The sequence below is a fragment of the Gopherus evgoodei genome, chromosome 2 (genome assembly GCF_007399415.2).
Source record: "Gopherus evgoodei ecotype Sinaloan lineage chromosome 2, rGopEvg1_v1.p, whole genome shotgun sequence".
Taxonomy (NCBI): domain Eukaryota; kingdom Metazoa; phylum Chordata; order Testudines; family Testudinidae; genus Gopherus; species Gopherus evgoodei.
The window spans coordinates 18004430-18030465 of NC_044323.1; the positions used below are offsets into that span (position 1 = coordinate 18004430).

At 40.6% G+C, this 26036-nt stretch overlaps 1 protein-coding gene across 9 annotated transcripts in view; it reads left to right on the forward strand.

The window, feature by feature from the left end:
* The window catches only part of RBM33 (RNA binding motif protein 33), a 165861-nt gene that overhangs the window by 29164 nt on the left and 110661 nt on the right, over nt 1-26036 (forward strand). For 7 of the 9 annotated variants that reach the window (XR_003998741.1, XM_030550087.1, XM_030550091.1 and 4 more), the window contains exons 4-7: nt 1116-1192; nt 9400-9712; nt 10898-11020; nt 19758-19929. Coding sequence is in view for 8 of the 9 variants with exons in the window: in XM_030550087.1 (XP_030405947.1) it covers nt 1116-1192; nt 9400-9712; nt 10898-11020; nt 19758-19929 (685 nt within the window). In the remaining variant the exon portion in view is untranslated. Of the gene's footprint in view, nt 1-1115; nt 1193-2598; nt 2629-5757; nt 5780-9399; nt 9713-10897; nt 11021-19757; nt 19930-26036 lie in introns of those variants that run through there. The other 2 variants (XM_030550089.1, XM_030550090.1) reach the window with 2 other exon arrangements.

A 26036-nucleotide genomic window follows, 5' to 3' on the forward strand; every position in this document is an offset into this window, starting at 1 on the left:
TTCTCTCTCAGGGAAAATCTGGGAGGGAGAGAGAGAGAAGGAGGGGGGAAGATGAATTACCCTCTCTGTTTTAAGATTCAGGGAGTTTGAATCACAGTGATCTTCCAGGGTAACCCAGGGAGGGGAAGCCTGGGAAAGGCAACGGTGAGGGAAAGGGTTTACTTTCCTTGTGTTAAGATCCAGAGGGTCTGGGTCTTGGGGGTCCCCGGGCAAGGTTTTGGGGGGACCAGAGTGTTCCAGGCATTGGAATTCCTGGTTGGTGGCAGCGCTACAAGTACTAAGCTGGTAATTGAGCTTAGAGGAATTCATGCTGGTACCCCATCTTTTGGACGCTAAGGTTCAGAGTGGGGGTTTATACCATGACAACTACTTTGGGAGGTTGGGAATACTGTCACTTAGCCAAACTATGTGTAGTTAGTTCTTTTAGTTAGTAACTCATTGTTACAGATAAATAAAACATTTGATAGCACGGCTGACAAACTGGAAGCAATTCAGAGAAGGGCAGCAAAAATTACATATGCCTGAGTAATTTTTTCCTCTTCTTTGAACTCCTTCCTATTTCCGCATATTTCTAACTTCTCTAGACCCTTTCCAGTTATTTTTCTCTCCCAAGTTAGTATCCTCAAGAAATGGCAGTAACATGATGTTCACTTCCGTCCTGTGTCATGCTCCTAGATTATTTAATTAAGTTGTTAATAAGAAGGCACTTTAATACCATCCCTTCTGATGCTCCACTAAACATCTCCCCCATCTCATTACATTGCTGGATGATCGTTACCTTTAGTTGGTCCGTCAGCCCGTTTTCAGTCCCTGTGGCAATGTTGAAATCTAAACCAATTGGAATGAATTTTGCAAGTTTTCATGAGACTATATCAAATGCTTCACTGAAATTTAGATACGGTGTCTTCTACCTCATTCTTTTCATCAGCTAATTATAGAATTCTTTCAAAAAGCAATCAAATTTGAACCGACTTATTCATTGTCAACATGTTGCTTATTGTCAATATTCTTTTATTGTAGTATTTAGAGAACCTTTTTACTTTGTTTTTGTTTCAAAGAGATACTGTGTTTTTAAAAAAGTCATGAACATTTGTTCTTGTTTTATTATAATCTAGAATCAGTCAGACTTGTCAGATGAAGAACTGAATGATGATCTTCTACAGAGTGACAATGAAGATGAACCAAGTTTTAGGTATGTGTTCTACACCCCTCAGGGAGGTGATGTTATTAAATGGGCATAGAGAGACGCTTACATTGCCAGGAGCCAAATTTCAGTGAAGATGCTTCCACAGCTAGGTTGACACAAGGCAGTTTACATCGACCTAACCCTATAGTGTAGACCAGACTCCGGAGTGTCACAGCTAAATACCAGATGAAACAGATTGTTAGGCATGAAGAGTTAGCACATGCTGCAAGAGACAATTCAAAGCGAAGTGGACAGTTAATACCTTTGCATTCCTAAGACAAATAGGAGTCCATGATTTTTAGTCTAGAAAAAGTTATGAATTTAAGCTCCCAGGCTCATTGTTTGATGGTGTTGTGCGGGTTTCCTGTCACCCACTACCCCTCCTTTGTCCCATGACTGCAAAGGTGTTAACTGTCCGCTTCACCTTGAACGGTCTCTTGCAACATGTGTTAACTCCATATGTTTAACAATCTGTTCCACCTTTTATTTAGCGATTGACACTCTGAGTACCGTTCTTGGACTGGAAGAAGAACTCTGCAAACTCAGGCTGACTCTACACTGCTGCTTTCAGTGCTAAAACTTTAGTCATTCAGGGCTGTGAGAAAACACCCCCCGAGCGACAAAAGTTTGAGCACTGAAGAGCGCCAGCATAGGGTATGTCTACACTTACGGTTTTGCAGCGCTGGTAGTTACAGCTGTGTTAGTACAGCTGTGTAGGGCCAGCGCTGCAGAGTGGCCACATTTAACAGCACTTGCAGCGCTGTTGGGAGTGGTGCATTGTGGGCAGCTATCCCATGGAGCACCTCGTCCCATTTCGGCGCTGTGGCTTGTGGGAAGGGGAAGGAAGTGTGATTGTCTTTCTGCTTCCTGTTCCAACGCCCCGTGGTGCTTTGCTACACATTCCGAGCAGTTTGACGGCATTGTGATTCTACAGCGCTTTTTCTGCGATTTTTGTTATAAATGGATCCTGAGCAGCTGATGACCTTATTGATGAATGTTGCCAGCACATCGCGCATGGCAGTGGAGCTATTCCTTCAGCTGCAAAATGAGAGTGAGAGTGACAGTGAGGAGTCAGACGATGATATTGAATCGCCTCACTGTGAAGACAGTAAATTGCTTGTGGCAGTAACAGACGTGCTCAGCTCTGTGGACCGGTGCGTTTGGGCTCAGGAAACCAGCACTCAGTGGTGGGATCAAATCGTCCTTCAATCCTGGGATGACGAGCAGTGGCTGCAGAACTTTCGGATGAGAAAAGCCACTTTCATGGCACTGTGTGCTGAGCTCGCCCCTACCCTGCGGCGCAGGGACACGAGATTGAGAGCTGCCCTGCCAGTGGAGAAGTGGGTGGCTATTGCAATCTGGAAGCTGGCAACTCCAGACTGCTTCAGATCGGTGGCGAACCAGTTTGGAGTGGGAAAGTCTACCGTTGGAATGGTGCTGATGTAAGTTTGCACAGCCATTAATTGCACCCTGCTAAGAAGAACCGTGACTCTTGGGAACATGCAGGACATTGTGGATGGCTTTGCAGAAATGGGGTTCCCTAACTGTGGAGGGGCAATAGATGGGACGCATATTCCTATTCTGTAACCACCCCACCTGGCATCAGAGTACATTAATCGCAAGGGGTATTTTTCTGTGGTTCTGCAAGCGCTTGTGGATCACCGTGGGTGTTTCACTGACATTTACTCAGGATGGCCTGGAAAGGTGCACGATGCACGCATCTTTAGGAACAGTTCCCTGTTCAGGACGCTGAGGGCCGGGACTTTTTTTCCCAGACTGCAAGATCACAGTAGGGGACGTCGAAATGCCCACTGTGATCCTTGGAGACCCCGCTTACCCCTTAATGCCCTGGCTCATGAAACCATATACAGAGAAGCTTGACAGGAGCAAGGACCGGTTCAACTACAGGCTGAGCCGGTGCAGAATGACTGTGGAGTGTGCTTTTGGCCGTTTGAAAGCATGCTGGCGCTGTCTTTATGGGAAGCTAGATTTGGTGGAAAGCAGCATCTCTGCGGTTATATCCGCGTGCTGTTACCTCCGTAATATTTGTGAAGGGAAGGGTGAAAGATTCAGTGAGGAATGGACCTCACTTAAACTGCAGCAAGGGAGATTTAGGTTGGACATTAGGAAAAAGTTCCTAACTGTCAGGATAGTTAAACACTGGAATAGATTGCCTAGGGAAGTTGTGGAATCTCCATCTCTGGAGATATTTAAGAGTAGGTTAGATAAATGTCTATTAGGGATGGTCTAGACAGTATTTGGTCCTGCCATGAGGGCAGGGGACTGGACTCGATGACCTCTCGAGGTCCCTTCCAGTCCTAGAGTCTATGAGACCTCCGAGGTTCGACGCCTGGAGGATGAGTTTGCTCAGCCAGAGAGCAGGGCTAATAGGGAGGCCCAGGAAAGGGCTTCAAGGATTAGGGATGCTTTAAGGGAGCAATTTGATGCTGAGAGCCATCAGTAATGTTTGATGCATTTGATGTGCTTTGCTTTACCTTGGTGTATAATTACCACTTCCAGCAACAATATAACGTAGTGAAATAAATAGAAAAAAAAAGCTTTATTCAACATACAGTACATAACAGGCAAGGGGGTTGGGGTGGTGGACTGTACATTCACAGGTTTTAATATGTCCTATTTTGATCAATATTCAATGTCTGCTGCACTTCAGGATTACTATGCTGCAGAATAATGGGGGTGGAGTGAACAGGCTAAGAATTATAGTTATCAGGGCTGGTAGGTGATCTTACAGGTGTTGGGGGCAGCTGGGGATAATAAGGAACTGGCTGCTGGAGAAAGTTGTTTTGTGGAAATACTGGCGAACAAGGAAGAGGGCTTTGGGAGGGCTGTGGGTTACCAAGGTACATATTTGTCTGCATGGCTACAATAGACTCGAAAGACTCAGTTTGGCGAGCCAGGAGGCTTATCATCTGCTTTGTGGCTTTTTTGGCAGACAATTCCTTTCTCCTGCTTTCTGTTTGCCTCCATTCATGTACACTCTTTCTCCATTCATGTACGCTGTTTCTCCATTCATAGGTCTTCTCTCTCCATTCCTGTGTCTTCCTACTTTCTCTGTTGTAGTGGCTCATAACAGATTTGATCAATTCCTCTTTTGATTTCCTAGGATTCCGTCTCAAGTTCTGCAACCTACGTGAGGCCGATGATACGGCTGCAGTAGTCAAGGTCACTAGAAAAAAGAGAGAGAGAACCATGTAATACACAGAGGCTACATTGTTTATTATCACACGTTGAAGGACTTTTTAGACTTTTGGTAGCATCCTTCTCACATACCTCACATAACACAGACAGGGCAGGCAAGCTAAGTCATGGCGAGCAATGGGGTGAGTGGTTTTGCCCTGATTTCCCCTTGGGAGTGGGAATTGACCAGTGGGTCACTGGGGTTTATCAGCAATGGGTACAGGAGGTAGCTGGTGTCCTAAAGAAGGGACAGTAGTGAACAGGAAGGTGGTGAGCTAGCTGCTTTGGGGGGGGGGGGGGTGTTATTTGGTCCGCGTTCACGCTGTCCTGCTGGTGGTGGTGGGGGGGGAAGCAACGCGGTGCTGGATGCCTGCTTGGAGGGGGGGGCGGAACACCGGAGCACACCGCGGTGCTGGATGCCTGCTTGGAGGGGGGAGTGGGGAACACCGGAGCACACCGCGGTGCTGGATGCCTGCTTGGAGGGGGGGGTGGGGAACAGAGGAGCACACTGCGGTGCTGGATGCCTGCTTGGAGGGGCAGGTGGGGAACACCGGAGCACACCGCGGTGCTGGATGCCTGCTTGGAGGGGTGGGATGAGGAACACAGGAGCGCACCGCGTGGCTGCCTACGTGCTGGGGGGGGGTGTTAAAAACAGAGCGCCATGGGCTGGGGAAACGCGAACCTGGCGCCCTGCACTCAATTATCCCTAAACTCTCAACAGGGTTTCCTACTGCCAGCCATATCATTGCTGCGTGTTACCTGGGAAGAGAGGGAGGGTCTTCTACAGGAATGTGGATACCGCCCTGGCCCCTGTGCAGCTTGCCTGTGTGCAGCCATGGTCTCCCCACCCCTCGCTGCACAGTGGATCGGACGAGTTTAGCCTGACCGGGACAGGGACCACAGTGGCTCTCCCGATCAATTTGAGAAAGCAAATTGCAAACGCTCTTGCAGCAACATTTCAAGAGATTACCGAGGCAGATTACAGAGACGTGATAGAGCAAATCAATGGGCTATTCCACATTTAGGCATGCATGCAGGCAGCCATAACCAAAATCCTCCTCTCCCAAAAGCACGAGCACGATCCTTACCCCGAGCACGATCCTCAGCTTCCTCCTCAACATCAACTTCCAGCTGCTGCGACTGGCTAGCCTCCTCCGGGCTTGAGAAGAGCTCCTGGCTGCATGTGTACTGGGACTCTGGGGTGTCTCCCTCCACGCCAGTAGCCTCACTGTCTCCGTCCTCTGCAACCTCCCCCACTTCTCCCTGCTCTGAACTCTCCATCGTGCTCCTAGGATTTGCAGTGGGGTCACACCCACGTATGGCATCCAGCTCCTTGTAAAACCGGCAGGTTGTGGGGGCAGCTCCTGAGCGGCGATTTCCCTCACGGGCTTTGCAGTAAGCACTCCTCAGCTCTTTAATTTTTACCCTGCAACTGCAACGCGTCCCATTCATGGCCCCCTCTCATCAAGGACTGCGATATCTGCCCATACGTATCATAATTTCTCCTTCTGGAGCGCAGCTGTGCTTGCACAGCCTCCTCTCCCCAAACACTAATGAGGTCCTACAGCTCTGCATTGGTCCATGCTGGGGCTCGTTTGGTGCGTGGAGGCATGGTCGCTGAGTGATTGATGGATTAATTGCACTCCACACCTGGCTGAGCAAACAGGAAGGGGATTTTTAAAATTCCCGGGGCATTTAAAGGAGGGGTCAGGTGAGCCCAGGGCAGTGGAGTTTGCTTGATTACCAGAGAGGCTTCTAAGGTATGCTGGGATACCTGATTATGCCACGGAGGTCAACAAAAACGCTGGTGAGTGTCTACACTTGCTGACCAGTGCTGGTGATCCAGCGCTGGATCCTCTACACCCGAAGCTCGACCGGGTGTACGGCCAGCGCTGCAAACAGGGAGTTGCAGCGCTGGCCGTGCTGTGCAAGTGTGTACACATCCTAAGTTGCAGCGCTGTAACCCCCTCACCAGCGCTGCAACTCTGTAGTGTAGACAAGCCCATAGACAGCACTTTATTACTGGGAGCCATGCTCCCGGCGATAAAGCTACCGCCCCTCATTCGGGGTGGTTATTTTTTATCGCAGGGAGAGCTTTCCCCTGATGATAAAGCATGACTACACTGCCCACGTCACAGCAATGCCACGGCTGTGCTATTACGTAAGCAATGTAGACATATCGTCAGAAGCTTGTCTTTCACCAACAGAAGTTGGTCTAATAAAAGATATTATCTCACCCACCTTGTCTCTCTAATATCCTGGGAGCAGCACAGCTACAACTACACTGCAAACAATAGGTATTCTTACTGACTTTTAGTGGAGTATTAGGCATCAGGAATGCAAGATATTCAGGTCATCATTGCACTAGTAATGCTATATAGTAAAACCTGTTCATCAAAATCAATCCTTGCAAAAATTTCCATGTTCCAGAGTAAGGTGGTATCTGCATTATTTGCTTTGAAATGCTTTCCCTTGTATCTGGATATATCCATGACATTTTTTGTGTAAACCAAACATGCTTCTACTGTATTAATTGCTTTCTCAGCCATAATCTTATAATTGCAGTGATTTGTAAAACTATCCCTAAAATTATCGCTTGACCTGAAATTGCTTATTATTTTTTCAGCCCATCATTTAGTCATTTAGTTTGAGCTATAAGACATTTCAGCTATGCAATCTTAACTTTCAGTTAACGGGCTTTTGTTTTTAAATCACTGATATTAGCACAAGTCCTGTTTGTCCACACACCCCCCATCACCATCGTAAGCCAAGCCTCCTGCAGAACCCCAGGAATGCCCCCTTAACATCCTCTGAGTCTGTGGAGGGTGGCTCCAAATGCATGAAATTTGAATTGAGGACTGTGTTGTTGCATCCCTTCTTGCACCATGCAGTACTGAAACTTGCACAAAGACTTGTACAAGGCTTCAGAGATGAACAGTCACTCCCTGCCACATGAATGTTCTATAGTGGTGATGGTGTCCCTAATCACTATAAGCTGTTTGAGGGTACAGGCTAAAGGGGTCATATGATCCAATACAATATATCTGACAGCTTGGAAAGCTCACTCTAGGAGACAAAGTGGTGTCTGTCCTAAGACTTTTTTCCCACCTGCAGTCCACATTAGGCAAGGGAGGGAGGAAAAGGAGGTAGCTTTCTCTACTGCAGTTATGGGGGTAGGGTCAAACTCCCTCCATCCTCAGACTAGCAATCTGGGCACATGATGCTGTTCTCTCAGCAGAATTGAGCTAAAGAACCATCAAAAGAGAAACTGGATTTTCCATTAAGTCGGAGATAACCAGTTGTGTGTCCTTTATTTCTCTCCCCTGCTACCTTTCCCTTCTTGTGTTGTGCAGCACGAGATAGCTATGTGACTTCACAGGTGGTGAAAGGAAAGAAGAGAGCATCCAGAATAGGCAGTAGTGCTGCCCAAGGGGTAGGAAACTGAGACCTGTTCTACACTAGGAAATTAGGGTCGGAGAGCGTGGGGTGAGGAAAAATTAGATCCAACCACTTGTGTTGGCAGTGTTACATCGATGGGAGAATTTTACTGCCTCTCCTGGAGGTAGAATACCTGTGCCGACAGGAGAACCCTTCCCGTCTGTGTATGTAGTGTAGGGGTAGGCAACCTATGGCATGCATGCTGAAGGCGGCACACGAGCTGATTTTCAGTGGCACTCACACTGCCCAGGTCCTGGCCACTGGTCCGGCAGGCTCTGCATTCTAATTTAATTTCAAATGAAGCTTCTTAAACATTTTAAAAACCTTATTTACTTTACATACAACAGTAGTTTAGTTATATATTATAGACTTATAGAAAGAGATCTAAAAACATTAAAATGTATTACTGACATGCGAAATCTTAAATTAGAATGAATAAATAAAGACTCCGCACACCACTTCTGAAAGGTTGCCACCCATAATATAGTGTCTTCACTGAAGCGTGCCACTACAGCATTTTAACTATGCATAAGCCCTTTTATATGAACTATTACTTTTCCATCTCTGGCAGCTGTATTACTGTTACCCATGGGGTGAACGCTTTTGCTGCTTTTCCCTCCAACTTCTACTCAAAGCCTTTCCAGTCTGGGGCCAACTTGGTGTACAAACAGCATACAAATCTGTTTAGATCTTGCTGTCCCAAATTTTGCAAAAATAGGTCCCTTTTAAGTTAACTTGTAGAATTGTAACACGGTAAAGGAAAAAGTTTTTAAAAGTAAAACACCCCTCCAAAAACATTTTTCAGTCAAAATGTTCAGCAAATCAGTAATCCAATTTAAAACATTGTATTTATGAATCAACTTGTTTTCCTACCTTCTCACCAAATCTCAAGTTGGAGATTGTTTGAAAATTCAGATCTTTCTTATGAACTAAGGCTAGAATTTAAGTTTTTATGTTTAATTTGCAACAGTTGATATCACAGCCACCTAAAAACAATTTCTTAAATACTGTTTTTAGGTTCACACAAATTCTGTTACTAACATAAAATTTTTTTTTAAACCTCCACAGGTCACCTTTAAAAGACAGTTCTTGACTGTATAAATTGTATTTTTTCCCCTCCGAATGGGAACTTAAATCTACCACAATAAAAACAACAATCTAATTCAAATTGCTTGTTTCTTGTCTATACTAATATAGTCATAAAAATGGTTTAGTAGCTTACTTGGAGGTATTAGAAAGCAGATGCAGTTGAAGTCATTTTGTGTATTTTTGTTAGTCTGGGAATTAAAATTGAATCCAGTCTGCTTAGTTACCATGCAGGACTTTTGCCAGCCTAACCTGTTAGACCATCTGGTTGGTTTGATTCCCCTGGTCAAATAATCTGCAGCTGGTGATAAGCTGTGGTACGGTATGCATTGAGTTTATGGCATGCAGTCAAGTTGATGTGTGAGCTACATTTTTGTTCACTAACTTAGAGTATATGTATTTGTCTGCTCCATTGTACTAAATCCTCACAAATGTAGTTAATTGGTATATTTTCAACTTTGGTCTGAATCTTTTTTCCCCTTCCATTGCAGTTCTCAAGGTGTCACAGTTAGTCTTAATGCTACATCTGGCATGGTTACGTCATATGACTACTCTGAGAACGCTAATGATCATTCGATAGAACATGAGTCGGAATACGACCAAGGGGAGGATGAAATGGCTTATGACAAATCGGGTGAACCTGAAGTATATTCTCAAGAGTACACAGGGGAAGGACAGTATGAAGGCAATGATGCTGAGCTGACAGAAGACCAAATAGAATATGGGGAAGAACAGGGAGAGGAAGAAATTTACAATGATGAAGTGCTAGACCTTGAAATCAATGAACCTCTAGATGAATTTCCAGTGAGTTTCTTTCTATTGTATCTCCAAAGATCACATTGCTTTCACGTGCATTGATTTGAAATCTGTTTACTTCCCTAGGGAAGGGGGGGAATTAGACCTATTATCACTGTCTGCCAGTTTCTTTATCTAGGCCGTGACAAAGTTTGCGCTGACAGCTTGTTTGGCGGTAGGTAATGCTCCTTTGTCATTCTGGAAGGCAGTTGAGAACCATGACCTTGAGGGTTGTATCCTTAAGGAAGAAAACAGCTTTGTGTGGTGGAGATACACTGCCAATTGTTAAAAGTACTTAATGCAAAAGCTTTTATCCAGGCTTTAGACAAGATCTGATAAAGTCCTTCCAAGGTGAAAAGATTATTGACCTGCTAAAGACATCTTTAAGGTGCTAATATTCCAAAGTGATTGATGTCCTGCTCATTCATCCTTTTTGTAACTGAGAACTGTCTAAATCTGAATAAAGAGATTGGAGGTTAGTTCAGAAAATGTCACATGCATAATTTGATATCTTTTAAGCAGCATACAGAAGAGCATGTACAGATTTTAATTGCAAGTAAATATATTCCATAACCACTGTTTATACTTCATGCATTTAGTAAGAAAAAATCTGCCTAAAATATCAGCTGACATATTCTGAAAAGTTTTTGCTCTTCTTTTTATTCATGTTTGTACAGCTTCTAGCATAATAGGTGCTTGATCCTTGTTTGGGCCTTCTAGACAGATGAATAATAGCTGTATACAATTAGTAGAATAACATTTTAAAGAATAATGGAATATTCTGTTTTCCCCTTTTTAAAATAAAGAAGGTTATTGTCAATATAGTGCCATGGGGCAGATGGCACTTCAGACAAGCAAATATTCCAGATTTACCTCCAAAGAATTTAAAATCGAAGGGCCTGATCCTCATCCCACGGAAATTAATGGGATATTTGTTGTGGCATCACCTGGATCACACCATATTAGTTATCTGTGTTGCTGTATAATGTTATTAATACAATATTGTCAGCGGTATTAAAGCCACTACAACTGTCCTAAAAACCCTGCTAGATAAACTACCACGTGTAGTAGAAAATCACAGTAATAGCTTGGATTTTGATGAAACCTGTTTTCAGTTGCTGTAATCTATACATGCATAGTTCTGAACTGTTACACATGGCCCATCCTTGTAACTTCCTTTTCTAATTGTTTTAGGATGAAGATTATATACAGTCATATAATGAACAACAAGGGATGGAAGAACAGGAAGAATATGTAGCTGAAGAGGAATTGGAGGAGGTCGTTGATTCCCAAACACCTACAAATGAATCAGAGGAGGTATATCGTGCACCTTACAGAAATCTTGAAACAATTGCTTATTGCAGAATTTGTAATAATTTAGAATTGTTCAAATTGCTGGCTAAGAATTAATACCAATTTGCTGCAAGCTGGCTAAATGCCAACAATTCTTAATATCCTCACTTTGTTTTTAGGATGTATGGTATGTTGCAGAAATGTTTTACTGTCCTTTGCTAGTTTTGCTAGCATCTGTGGTCACTTTTTTCTAATGTTAGTATTGGATTTAATTTTTTTTTCTGAAAACCCAAAGGCAACAGATAAGTGTGAAGGGCATATTTCCTTTAATGTTTACCCAACTGGAGTTTTTAGGTTGGAGAATGATGATGATTCTGCATGGTATCTCGGATGTTATACATACAGTAGAATCTCAGAGTTACGAACATCAGAGTTATGAACTGAGTAGTCAACCCCACACCTCATTTGGAACTGGAAGTTTGCAATCAGGCAGCAGAGACCAAAAAAAGCCAATATTATTAGATGTAAACTATTAAAAAAAAAAAGTGTAGGGGGGGAGTTGAAAAAAAAATGATTTGACAAGGTAAGGAAACTTTCTGTGCTTGTTTCATTTAAAATAAGATGGTTAAAAGCAGCATTTTTCTTCTGCATAGTAAAGTTTCAAAGCAGTATTAAGTCAATGTTCAATTGTAACCTTTCAGAGTTACGAACAACCTCCATTCCCAAGACGTTTGTAATGCTGAGGTTCTACTGTATATCCCTAGTAACTGTAACCGTAATGTGACACCTCCATGCCCAAATGAATATACTGGGGTCAAGATGGTAAAATTTTCTAAAGTGCCTAAGTCCTATATTCAAAGGAAATGTAAGCATTTAAAAGCCTAAGAGTCACTGAAAGTCAAAAAGACAAAGACCCATCTGGTGTCTTATGTGGGAGCATCTTGTGCATGGGTCTGAAAATTCCACAAGCTTCTCCTTGCAATTCTCTCCTGATGAAAGAATTAAGAGAAAAGGTGAGGTCCCTTGTTCCCTTCTTACAGAATTAGACAGAGGCTTGATGCCAAAAACCCACAGGTATTTGCTCACTGGCTACAGTAGGAAGGGGTTGTACTGACTCTTCAGCATTAACTTGCAACAGATTCCTGGTGGGGGCAGTAAGGAGATTTGTTGTCTACCGCCTCCCCAGGAATCTGCTGCGGTATTACTTTTATCTCAAAGTTTAATTTATAGGATCTATTGGAATACTCGTTGAAGTGGAATGTCTGAATGTTGGGTTTCGTGTATGCTAAAATGCTTCGTTGACCCAGCTATGTTGCTCCCGACTGTGGAAAATCCGCACCCCTGAGGGACGTAGTTAAGCTGACCTGATTTGGTGTAGACAGCGCTAATTCGGAAGAATTCTTTGGTCGACCTAGCTACTGCCTCTTGGGAAGGTGGAATACCTACGCTATATTGAAGTGCTACAACGGCACAGCTGCAGTTGTGCCTCTGAGTACAAATCCATCAGCTAGTTCAACCCCAAGAGGTTCAAAAAGTGGCATTTTTGTTTGTATACTCACTCAATTTTAGAACTTTTCAGTCTCTAGTTGTATCAAATAAACTACACTGGAATAATCTTCTTTGGTAGATTAATATTTAATAAACATTTTAAAGTCTTAGTAATGTTTTATAGATCCCTTTAGTAATATTTCATTTTGTGCATTTGTTGGCCTATAAACACCCGCCTTCTGGTACTCTGCTGTACTTTGACTATCCAGAGCCAAGGTCTGTGTATTAACTGATGAAATCACAGTCTGTCATGTTATTACTTAAAACAGATCATTGTATGTAATTAACATCCTGACAAGTATTACAAAAAAATGTTGTGGAACAGAAAGCTAAAATGTCCTGGTAATTTGACCTTAGTGGGACTGCGAAAATGCCAGTCTCCAAACTCGCATAATTTTCAGTCATTCTACAGTTTGAATTGACACCTTTCAGCACATTGAACTCTTGAATTCTGCAGCTTTCCTTCGTATTGTTAAATATTCTGGAGGTCAGAACAGAAACTGTCCTCTTCACCCTGATGAAGCAACCTTTCTCTTTGGGACCACCAGGGTGTAGTTGTGGGTAAATACTTTGACGCTAACAGATTCCATTTTATGTGCAATATGAGCCTACTTCAACATTTTGTTGCAAAGTTATAAATTAATAGAGGGAAAATGAGATTACTTCAGAAGGAATCTCAGTAGTAATTCTTTCAGAGATTCTTCTGGACAGCTAAAGAAGAATCAGAGGCTAAGCAGAATCAGATCAGTCATCATGAGTGTACAGTTTGAGACCTTAGAGGAGTTGGTTTGCTGTTAGGCATAATATGTCCTAGACTCCTTTCCAGGAACAGCAGAAAAATTTAACCAGCTTGAACCCACTGGGAAAATGAGACAAATTGTATAACTAGAAAAGACATAATTAGTGAGCTTGCATATATGCACCCTGTATATACTTTATTATCTACTTTTTCCATCATCTCAAATCTTTGGAGATTCTTTTTAGTCATTGATTTAAAGCAGATGATGTCAGCCTATGTACGCCCAAATTTTGACCTACCTTAAAGCTGACTCTACTTGTTCTGTAGCCTATATTTTGAAAGAGAAACTTCAGACTGCCTCAGATTTATCATTTGAGGACTGCCTGCCTGCAGCTTTTCAGTAAAAGCAATTTACTAATGAGCTTTGTTCCTTTATTCAAAGGAGAATCAATAAATTCATGGTGTGTGGTGTTATATGGGTGTGATCTTAGCTGTTTATGTTCTTGCTATTGACAAAAATGTCAAGAGTATTTGATCTTCATTATCAGCTTGAAAATGCAGTGCAATCGAAAGTGTTGGTAAGTGAGATCCACCTCTTAGGTAAAGAAAACATTGTTTTGATTGTCCTGCCCACTACTAGCCTTCCTCTCCCTGGGAATGGAGATCCTCCCCATTCCTGAACAAAGCTGGATTATTCATTCCTGCTACATTTCCCCTGCCTTTCCTCTCCCACAATCATTTCCCTACTTCCTGATTGTAATCTGCTGGGTAGAACTTGCTTGTGCTGATCAGTGTGGCTCCTATAGCATCTGGAGGTTCTGCTGTTTAGCAGAATGACTGTATCCTAGTGACAAAGCAGAAGTTAAATTTGGCTCTCCAGCATGGCATGGAGTATTGGTACTAAGCCTTCCACATTTTTAGTGGTTTAATATGTGTGATTGAATAATAGATGTATTGTGCTTTGACCTCTGTTAGTCTCATACCTGAACCCTCAGCTTCAAGTTCTCATTCACTGAAGCAACTGAATGCTTCATGTTGATGGAGACATCGCCATCATGTTGATGGAGAATAAGTTTTGGATTACAGTTATTTATTTTTTCTCTGCATAATCCTTTCACACCCCCATTTGGGGATGCATATAATTCTGTCCATGGTAATTAGTTTGTGATTTGGGACAGAAATACTTTTGAATCCTGACGGGTAGCCTAGCTGTGGTGCTCTACAAAATGTCACTCTCATTGTGCTTGTGGCCAGTCCCTACAAAATTAGAGGTTTCTTTGCTTTTTGATTTGGAGTTGATCATCTTTTGGAGACACTTAGATTATCACTATATTGTAATATGTTTTTATTATAGTTTGCCTAAGGGCACTACTCTCAGACTAGGACCCCACAGTGCTAGGTGCTGTACAAACACAGAAAAAAAAGATGGTCTCTGCCCCAAGATCAATATAAAATAGTCCTGCCGGTAAGATATAGAATTAGTTTACATGAAGTTCCTTATCACAAAATCAATTTGAATGAAATCTAATGCTCTCTTGTAAGAATAAAATCAGAATATAGTAACTTTCATCTTGAAATACATATTATCCATAAACTCTGTATGTAAATACCGTATGAACATTCATTTTGTTTTAAACAGTAATTTTACTGCACATGCAATTATATACTTGTTGTAAAAGATAAAATGGAGATGATAGCTACTAAAAACAAACTGCAACTGTATGTTTCTGGAAGTAATCCCTAGAGATTCCCACTCCTGGGTTTCTAGCCACAGATATGAGATTCAACAACTGCCTAGAATTCAAAAGTTAGAACTTTTGGAGGAGTCACTCATCATAAGATGCTAGTGTACACTCAGAATATTATGTCCCTTGTCAGTTACTTTTCAGACTTAAAAAAGCTAATACAGTTCCAGTGCTCATAGGGGGAGTTTGTTTTGTTTTGTTTTGTTTTTTCTGTGTCTCTCTCTCTAAAAGTTCTGCATTTACTGAATTTTAATTACAGGGAAATATATTTCCTTTTGCTAAAGTGGGATTTCTTTTTTGTCCTAGCATTCTTCCTTAATTTAAAATGAGAGGAGGAACTTAAATTGGGAATAAGATGTCATATTTTGGAAATGTATTTTAAACATGACTAGGGATATCCTGTTTATATTTACTTGTGGGGGGGTCATGTTTGCTTCTCTAAGCAAATGAGGAATCATTGGATATATGACATCAAATGTACAAAACAGGACTCTGGCTTTTACAAGTCATCCATGAATAGTGAACTTCATTAATTTTCACTGGATAGATGCCACCGTGGGAGAGGCTGCTCTGTGGTGAAGGTTTTATAGATGCAACTCTTCTTTATTACAAAGAACATTCACATTTTTAATGGGTTAGCGAATACCTTGCCCCAAACCTAGACTTTCCCTGGACAAATGTTTTGCCCTTTGCTTACACGGAGTAAATATTGTTATAGTTTATTTGTATTGTAATGCCCAGGGGCCAGCCAAGAACCATTTTGTTAGGCATTGTCTAAATACAGAGTAATAAGTGTCTGCACCGAAGAGCTTACAATCTAAATAGATAAGATTGACTCAGGGTAGAGGAAAGGTGGTAACATACAGAGGGAACACAGTGCTTACTTGCAAATCTCATGCAATTTCCTTTTAAAAAAAAAAAAAATTCTGTGGGGTTTTGTTAAGAATTACCTAAATGGAGAGCAAGGAAGGGAGAGGAGCAGTAGAAGGAAGCAGAGTAGGCCAGATAAGATGAGAGAGAAGGGAAGTGAGGAAGCATGGAGGACAGCTACAGAGAAGATTGTGTGTGTGTGTGTGTGTGTGTGTGTTGTGAGAGGGTTTGAAGCCAATAGCTAGCTGACACAAGAGAGAGAGAGAGAGAGTACAGTAGAACCTTTGTTACAAACTGACCAGTTAACCATGCACCTCATTTGGAACTGGAAGTATGCAGTCAGCCAGCAGCAGAGACACAGACGTACAAAAAAGCAAATAGAGTACAGTACTGTGTTAAAAGTAAACTACTAAAGAAAAAAAAAGAAAGCAAGCAGCATTTTTCTTCTGCATAGTAAAGTTTCAAAGCTGTATTAAGTCAATGTTCAGTTGCAAACTTTTGAAAGAACCATAACGTTTTGTTCAGAATTACGAATGTTTCAGAGTTCTGAACAACCTCCATTTCCAAGGTGTTTGTAACTCTGAAGTTCTACTTTATCCAGAGTGATATGCTAGTATAATTTGGCTTGTAATTTTAAACTTCTCTTACAGTCTAGTAAAAACAGTTTCTGCTTAGAGTTCCATTGAGACAAGCTACAAGTGTTGCTTCAGAGAATGTTTGTTTCCTATTAAAGCAGTCATATTCAGTCCTCAGTGGTTCGGGAGCCAAATTAGCCTTCAGCGTTACCCAAAAAAAACACAGTACTGTGAATTCATTGTTTTGTTTATTATAGTACTATATTTTTGTATTTAAACAGTATGATCGGAAATATTTAATTTTTCTGTCTTTCATAACTTAGATTGGCTGATAATTAAATCAATGTTTTAATAACCCATGCTGCAAGCAGCCAGAGGAGAAATATTAAAGACATTTGCGACTCACAAGCCTTCGTCTGTATACCACTGTCTTAAAGTATGCACAGTCCAATATCTGGATGTCATGACATCAAGCTGCCAAATAGGATTGACAGTTACTTTGAGTGTAATCTCTTACATTTTACCGTGTTTCTGTAGAAGTAATAATATTGACTACTTTTACCATATTATTCAGAATAACGTGACCTTCCTTCCCAAATTAGAACTCATTAGTCACCTTTTTATTCATTATTCCAGTCATGTTGATTAGTATTTATTATATGTCTAAAATCTTCTTCAAATTTATATGAGTTTATTTTCTTGGTACAAAAGGCATATAACTTTAAAAAAGAATGATAGTCTGTGACTCCTTTGGAAAAACACACAAAAACAAACCTCAGGTTGGGCATCATTAAGCCAGTTTCTCAAAGATGTCAGCGCTCTGCCACTAGTGCTAAATATGACTAATTAGCAGTGGAAATAAGTGCGGTGGTGTGATCAAACAAAAAATTGGGTAAGAAATATGGGTTACTTGAACACACAAAGGCTTTTATTCCTTTTCTGGAAGAGCTGAAAGATTTCTTCACTATGTGTGGATGAATCCATATTAGCTAAACTGGAAGAATTCTTCATATTGAATTTGACAATGAGGTTGAGAAAAGGTTTTTTGGTGTATACATGAATTTCTTTGAATATTAGACTCCTTGTATTCATCCGTCGAAAACTGGAGGATATTTGTACTGGCAATGGTGAAATTGCAATTCTTCACCAACCATTTCCTGGAGAGCTCCCTGAATTGTTTGTAAGTAGTTGCAAATTTGAAGTCAAGGCTGCAATAATCAAAGATATCTGCCTATTGCAGAGCGTAGATTGCTGATCTAAGCTGGGCTTTCTCTGCTCTAGAATACTTAGGCCAGAACCTAGGAGTGGTTTGGCAGGGGTCACAAATCCAAATCCAAAAAACCCAGATTACTTTTCAAATGTGGAATTGATGAGTAGTTCGAGTAATCTGTTTCTGTAAAAAAAATTATCCGATTACATGTAAAATAATCAAACACAGTAATAAGTTAACAACCCTACAGCCAACATTATAAATGGAACCCCTGAAATGAATGAAAAGATAGGGATTGCCATACCAACTCTAATGAGACAAATCAATTAAGGTGGGCTAATGAGTACTTGCACTGGACACGTACCAGACTTGCTACCTACATAGTTGTGATATCTTGACCTGATCTCCATATCTATCTCACCGTGTCCCCAACCTGTATGGGGAAGGCAAAAAACCCACCCTACCTCAGCTAGTCTAGTGGCAAGGAAAAAATTCCTTCCCAGTCCTACAAGAAAAAAGGAGAATAGAGAAAGTCTAAAGTAGATCATAAAACGTGGTCCTACTCTGACCTCATGGGTAGGAGTAGGGTACTGATGATTGGGGATTGAGGGGAAAGAGTTTTGTCTGGAATACATGGCATGAAAATATACTCTCCTCCTCCTAGAGGCCACTTCCTGGTCCCTCCCTGGCTCCACTCAGAGAAGTCTGTCCCCCGCTTTCTCTTTCCTTATAATCCAGATGTAGTAGAGGCCCTTAAAGGAGCTCCATCCTGATCTTCCTGTTGCCTAGACAGTTGCTGCATTCAGTTGCGGTGAGGACAATAGGCTTGATGTGTGTCACCTGTGGAGCTAATTGCCTCCTATGAGTTTCTAATAATTACTACCTTAAGTGCCCTAATTTAGAAGACAAAATCATGGCATGCTTTAGTATGTTCTTTCTGTGTTCACCAAACAGGAAAAAAAAACTCATAGTTCATGTGTAGGCTCTAAAAAGAACTAAAAACTGTGTATGAGAGACCCAGTAAATCAGGAATCAGCCTGCTAGTATGTAAAAAACCCCAAACCCAATCTTTCATGGCAAATAATGCTATATTATAATATTTTAAATTCCAAACTATAAATCGAATTTAAGCTGAATGTAACATTCTTAGCTTTCTGTCCACCATCCCAGGACAGGAAAACTTTTTGGAGGTGGGGGAGGAGGGACTAGATGGAGGTTAGTCAGGCTGTAAAGAGACACTAACACTTGGGACATGGTTTTCTGTGAATAATAAAGATTTGCTCCCCCAAGAAGATCTCAAATGTGACTTGAGAACAAGGGCATAACATTCTATTATGCAGATTTAGTATATTAAAATTGGGTACTGCATAACAGTACATTCTTTTGATGAGATGAGAAACTGCTCAATTTAAACTTTGTTTCCACTAGAATATTTTCTCAAGACAAGTAAAACTGTGCCTAATCAAAGGAATCTAATTTAGAAATTTTGAAGTTATCTGGCCTTTATTCTTTCATGTTATTGACAGTTGCTCTGAGTCATAAACACTAAGACTAATTAATTTATTCTTTTAATGTTTTTTGAATAATCCAATGTTTTTTGGATACTGATGGTATCCAAACCCTGAAACTATGGAATAGTCATTTTTCTACATGTCATTACAGGATATTTGATGCGGATTTATTTTTTAATAGCTGTGGACTAATCAGATTTGGTTCTGGTAGAATATTCAAAATGCCCTCTTAAGCATTGTAATAACAATACAAGATATGTTCCAGGAGTTTGGCTAGAAATGTTTTACAGAAATCAGTTATACCTCAGATATGTAGCTACTGTATATTGTAACCAAAGCAAGCTATAAGATATGGTGAATCACCTGCTGTTCCCAAACCGTGCCCAAGAATTCTTTATAATGCCAGAAAGGTACAGGCAGTGGAGCCCTTATACAAAACATATTGTGTGTGTGTGTTTCCTATCTTGACAAAGATTCTTTCAAAAATGGTAATATTTTTAGCACGTTGAAAATCTGTCTCGGCCAACGTTAGTTTGTACTCCTCTTTTTCTCTTGTGATGCAGGCAGCTATTGAAACTCTGGAACTTCAGGAGGAAACAAAAGAAGAATCTGATGAAGAGGAGGAGGAGAATGAAGAATCTGGACGACTACGTTTCAAAACTGAACGAAAAGAAGGAACCATCATTAGGCTCTCAGACATAACGAGAGAGAGGAGAAACATTCCAGAAACGTTGGGTAAGATTCTGTGGCAATGGACTATAATAACTGACTATAATAAAAGAAAGGAAAAGATTGGATTACTTAAAACCCTACTAACTGTTATTCTTAAGGTTAAAGAATGTAGTCTGCCATGGACTCTGCTTGTCTATATGCAAGCTGTTCGCTACTTGTTTTCCCAGTAGCTTTAGTTCTCCACTTCCTTCAGAATATCAGAAAAGGTATATGCTTTTTTCAAAAGCCAATGCAATGTATATTCATTGAAGCATTTCAGATTCCTTAAATCTGGCTGTCCTTTAAACAGGGGTACTGGAACAATTTTTATAGTGGGAATGCTGTGAGCCATTGAACCAAACAAAATCCTGTATATAATGCAAACCCCTTCAAATCAGGGAGTGCTGCAGCACCCGTAGTTCCAGCACCTGTGCCTTTAAACAGCAGTTGCCTATACACTGGGAAAATTGCACTAATGTTATAATATTTCCACCTTTTAAATGACCCCCACAGATTTTCATGCATGGTGTAAGGCTCACAGTTCTAGTAAACATCACACTAGTTGAAAGCAACTTGCTGTAGTACGTTGGCACACAGCATATATCCAGCTGCACTGAATGTATATTTGGCACGTGTTTCAGCATTGAAGTGGGAAAGCCATTATGTGCTTAATCCTACTAAGACTTTTTCATCAATTAGCTAATAAACCGTTGTGATGTTATGTGCAATTTCAGTGAAAAAGTGATAAATTGATTTTCGGCTTCCCCTTATTTGCCCAGTTTTAGTCCATCTGTCCAAATAAGGTCACAATGAGGTGTCTTGGAGAGGGGTTCATTTCACCAAATCTTTTTATTCTCTGGATGCTGAAATATTTGAAACTGTAATATAAAAAAATCCCTTGTTCCTTTGGGGATCACTGAAGCTGCTGCTCATGTTGAATTTCAGATAGTGGCAGCACTTTAGTATATATTGATGCCACAATCAATACCAGCATCTGATATCAGAAGTGCTTGGTATTACTGGAGTTAAATGCTAAGACATAATGATCTAGAATCAAGACTGCCCAGATTCAAAATATGGCTGCCCATGATAATGATACAGATACTGGAACACCTTTTGAAGAAGTGTTTGCCATTGCGCAGTGCTCATAGTTCTGCAGAAACTAAGTATCAATTCAAACTGTGGAAAAAGGTTTGAATGGCTTCCTGAAGAGAGTCAAGGTATGAAGCAGCTAACTTGAGAGGGAATGGAGGTAGCTTATCAGATACCATTGGTCTATAAGGCATTGAGAGCAGGTGGTGCTGACACTGATGCTTGCAGATATGTATGGCGGCACTCATCAGATCTTCATAAAGACTTTCTGTAGGATGGGTGGAATATTTTTGGAAGACTGCAGAGGCTATAGTCACAAGAGCAAAGGGCACAATCCACTTTGCTTTCTCTGGTCCCTCTTCAGGCAAAGAAGGTGGCAAGGGAACGGCGGCCTTAGCCTGGAGATTAGTCTAGATAGCTAGGTCTGAATTCAATAATTAGGCTGCTTCTGCTTTCCTTCCAAAGAAAGCCAATGTATCCTAAACCTCCAGGTTTTCTGAAGGGTCCCATAACAAATAGCTAGACTGCCAGTGCTTTCTTCAGAGAGCCTTTTTTATGGAGGGAGATTAAGAACCTTTTTACCTTCAATAAACACTAGTTACCTAAGATCCAGCAAGGCAACAGATCTTGCTTCAGAGAGACTCCTCCAAATTGTCCTTCTTGAGATTCCTCTACAGTTCAACAGTAAGGGCTGAGCTACACTACGGGGGGAAATCGATCTTAGATACGCAACTTCAGCTACGTGAATAACGTAGCTGAAGTCGAATATCTAAGATCGGATTACTCACCCATCCTCACGGCGCGGGATCAATGTCTGCGGCTCCCCCTGTCGATTCCGCAACTCTGTTGGGGTTGGTGGAGTTCCGGAATCGATATAAGCACGCTCGAGGATCGATATATCGTGTCTAGATGAGACGCGATATATCGATCCCCGAGCAATCGATTTTAACCCGCCGATACAGCGGGTAGTCTAGACGTAGCCTAAGAGGAATAATGCTGCAAGAAATTTGATTCTTCTTGGCAAAAAGTCATTGAGTTCACGCTGTTGAAGGAAGGAAGGAAGGAGTTTTTTTTCCAGAAATTTATTCACCTTGACAAATCCTGTCAGCAGGGACCGTGCTACAGATGTTGGCCTGATTGGCACAACAAAATTCATGGCATGTGATCCATGTCAAACCTCCGTGGACCCTGAGATTTCGGTGGTTTCAAGTCAGGGGAAGACTCTTATTGAATCTGGGCAATGAATTAACTCATTAGCCATGCTTGTTTGGTATTTCAGGCAAAAATCTTCAATTAGGAAAAGACTTCCAATCCATGTTGTTGTAGAATGCTGAATGCATCCTGACTAGGATGGCAGGAGCTCTCCAAAGGAGCATCACACCAGGGCACTCCAATAATAATGCATAAAGGTTCTAGAGATGAGGTGTGATACCAAATGCACTAAGTACCCTCAGATGTGTATGCCTTATCTGCACACAGTGTGTCACTGGCTTAACTAAAGTGATTTTTTTTAATGAAATTTGTTTAACTGATGTAAACCCTTGCACAGAATTGGTTTATAGTTGCCTAGTATTAAGGTAAATGGCAGCTGTAAACAGATTTAAGTGTATCCAGGTGGTTTTGTAACAATTGTGAATGCTTAAGGAAAAAGCTTAAAGGGAAACAGTGCTTTTATATTACAGTTTTTATCAAGTTTTTGGGTTACTTGATATGTTGCTCAGATACAAGCAAAGCAAGGTAAAATGACTATCCAAATATGAACTAAAATAGATGGCAGTGGTTAGTTCTATTTTTGTTTTTTTTTTTTGGCCAGTTGCTTTTGTTAGAACAGTTTCTGTAAATGTGATTGGTTTAATTTTTGTGTTTGTTAATGAAAGGACATACAGTAACTGATACTCTTTAGCCGTTGAACTAAAAGCAATGCAAAATTTGTCATTTGCATATAAATATCAGCCCTGCTCTTGGTATTACTGTTAATAGATATTACTGATTTAAAAATGAAACTTTGTTGCATAGCTGCATCTCTTTATTTTAAAATCTGGACATAGTTGAGAAAACACTTAAAGAGAAATTAACATTTCAGTTGAAGTTACAAACGTAATTTCCATCCTGTCACATTTTGGTGACCTTTTGTGACAGCTTGTCTCTATTGGAGGGAAGCATTCTTACTTGCTGATTAAAGATGTCATTTAAAACCATTTTATTACCAGGGGTAGTGAAATTAATCTTGACACTTAGAGCCACTAGAAAAATAATTGCTGATTCACTGCATTAACTGTGTATGTGTATGAGAGAGAGAACTGTGTAGTCAATATTAGAATGTATGTGCTTGGAAAATAAATATATAAAATGTAAAAATTATTCTCTCATGAACGGTGTTGCAACTTTTCCTAAATGGTTTTTTTTTTCTTTTTGTTTGGTTTTTTTTTGTTTGTTTGCTTTTTTTTAACAAAGAAAATGTAATAGGTGGTTTTGAAAAGATTTTAAGTAGACATGTTAAGGAAAGGATATAAAATACATTTCTAAGAATACTGAATTCATCCTTTTAAATAAAGCTTTATATGTACTCATTATTACCATACAGAATTATTGACTGGCTGTATAGAGCTTACATTATGGATGGATGTATATAACAGACTTATTTATCTTTAAGGAAAGAATGGGAGATAATTATCTTATTTGGCCTGGTACAATCAAAAACCAACAGCATACTTCAAAGCAGCTCTGCTCTGCTCTCCTGCTCTTCCCAGGAACTCTTCCCTCTAGGCCTGATTTAAAAAAACAAACAGTGTGGCTTCCACGCTTGTGGAAAGCCATACACAAAGCAGTTGGAACTATTAGTGATGCTGTACTGATGCCAGCAATAGTATGCACAATGTAGTCTGTTTATGCTTGGTATAACATCTAAGTTTGAATATACTGAGTTTTTGGTCAGAAATCTCAGTGTTTCATTAAATTTGTTGCTCTTTCACACACACTCATACAGAAACATGTAATGTAATAAGGTTACAAGTCTGAGTGCTCAAATCAGGAAATATGCAAAATGTCACATAGTTTAACCTTGTCCCATCGCCAACGCATACATAGCACCCAGTTTCTCCCTCTGATACACCCATGGCACTCCTGTTGAAAACTGTTCATGTTGTGCATGTGTATATTAAATAGAATTATTCCCATGGTAATTTACAGTATGTTTATCGGCATTGTTCCAAAATATTCTGTGTATGTACAGAGGATGAATGAAGGATACTGTGAGAACCTTAACTTTTGCATTATCTAACTTTTAAGTGTTTAAGGCTCTGAACCATCACATAAATGTACAAATAGTGTACTCCTCCATGTGTGGTGTCTTAGGCCAGGCTAACACTACAGACTTCTATCAGTATAACTATGTCGCTCCAGGGTCTGAATAGTACATACCTCTGAGCAACATAATTCTACTGACCTTAACCCCGTGTAGATAGCACTGTGTTAATAAGAGAGCTTCTCCTGCTGACATAGCTACCGCCTCTTGGGGAGATGGGTCAACTATGCTGACAGCAGAATCTCTCCCATCTGTGTAGTAGTATCTTCACTAAAGCGCTACAGTGGCAAGCTGCAGCACTGTATGTGAAAACAGGCCTTTACTGACTGCAAGGGGTTACTGCGCAGATGCACATTTGCAGGGCTGGGGCATAAAGTTGGACCCTCAAGTTGATTTATTTGTTCTTTTAGGAAAGAGAGAGAATTAAAACACTGAATATCTCTCCTGACCTCATAACGTACTTCCTCAGTCCCACAATCAAAAATTTGTTAAATGTTTCTAAACTGTAATGAAGTAAACAAAATCATATCCAAATAATCACCGTCTTCATAGTACACGTGTAGCAGAGTCTGCTGTAGTTTATTGCAGAACAATAGCCATTATGTAACTGTTATTTTACATCCATAATTTTATGGAACTATATTTGTTGACTGAAAAATTGAGCAAGTCGTCTGTGCTTATATGACCTAAAATACATTTGTCAGCTGTTACGGTTTTTTAGTTCATTGAGTGGACAGAATAGCTTCCTCTATAGTTTAGACACCTCTCCTTTCCCTCAACTTAATCACATTTTTGGAGACCAACACAACTGAAATTTGAACCTTGAAACATAGTATGGGCATTATCCTGGTCACACAGGAAGAAAGATGAGAGACCAGGGGTGTGATTTTACCTACATCAGACCTTTATTAACTCATTTGGAAACTACCTGGCAATAACATGTCCAGTGCAGTTTGTCCTTCCTTCCATAATCTATTCCATCTGGTAAAGGGCTGCTTTCAGCTTTCCAAACCTTGTCAACTGCTTCCAGCAACCATCTCCTGGCTCCGTCTTCTTATCAGCAACTGGCAACAACTCTGTGCAAATGTATAATGAATGTTAGGGTGTCTGCAGTTTTTGCCACATTTTGTAATGCTCTTCAAGTTCTAAACCCTTTTTTAAGGGCCTCCTGAAATATTAGGCCACTAGTTACCTTTTTCTGTTGCAAATATACAGCCTTCACAATCCAAATGCACACAAAGTATCTCCAGACAAATAAGAATAGCAGCAGGTTCCCGTTTCTGCTCCTCCCACACATACATACGCATGCCTCAATCAGCTGTGAACTTGAAAGCTTGATGAGATCACTTATAAGTAAGTTTAAAACAGTGATTTAAGTAGCTTTAGCTATTACATCCCCTGCCATTTTTGTCGCTTTATCGCATTCTTACTTTTAGATGTTCCCCCCAGAGTTGTGTGAAAGACCTATACAACATGGAAAAATCACTCAGTAGGAGCAGAGAAACTGATTTATACCCAGCGTCGTTTGACATGCAAACGACACATTTTTCTCTCAAAACTTTCAATTTTAGGTATTATTTGTAATACCAGTTGAGAAAAATATTTCATACAGAAATGTGACTCTTGATGCTGTCCCTTTAAATTGTAACATTAAATATGGATTATTTCTTTATTAAAAAAAGGATTTGTAAGTTCATTTAATCATACAGCAAATACATATTCTAATAGTGTTAAG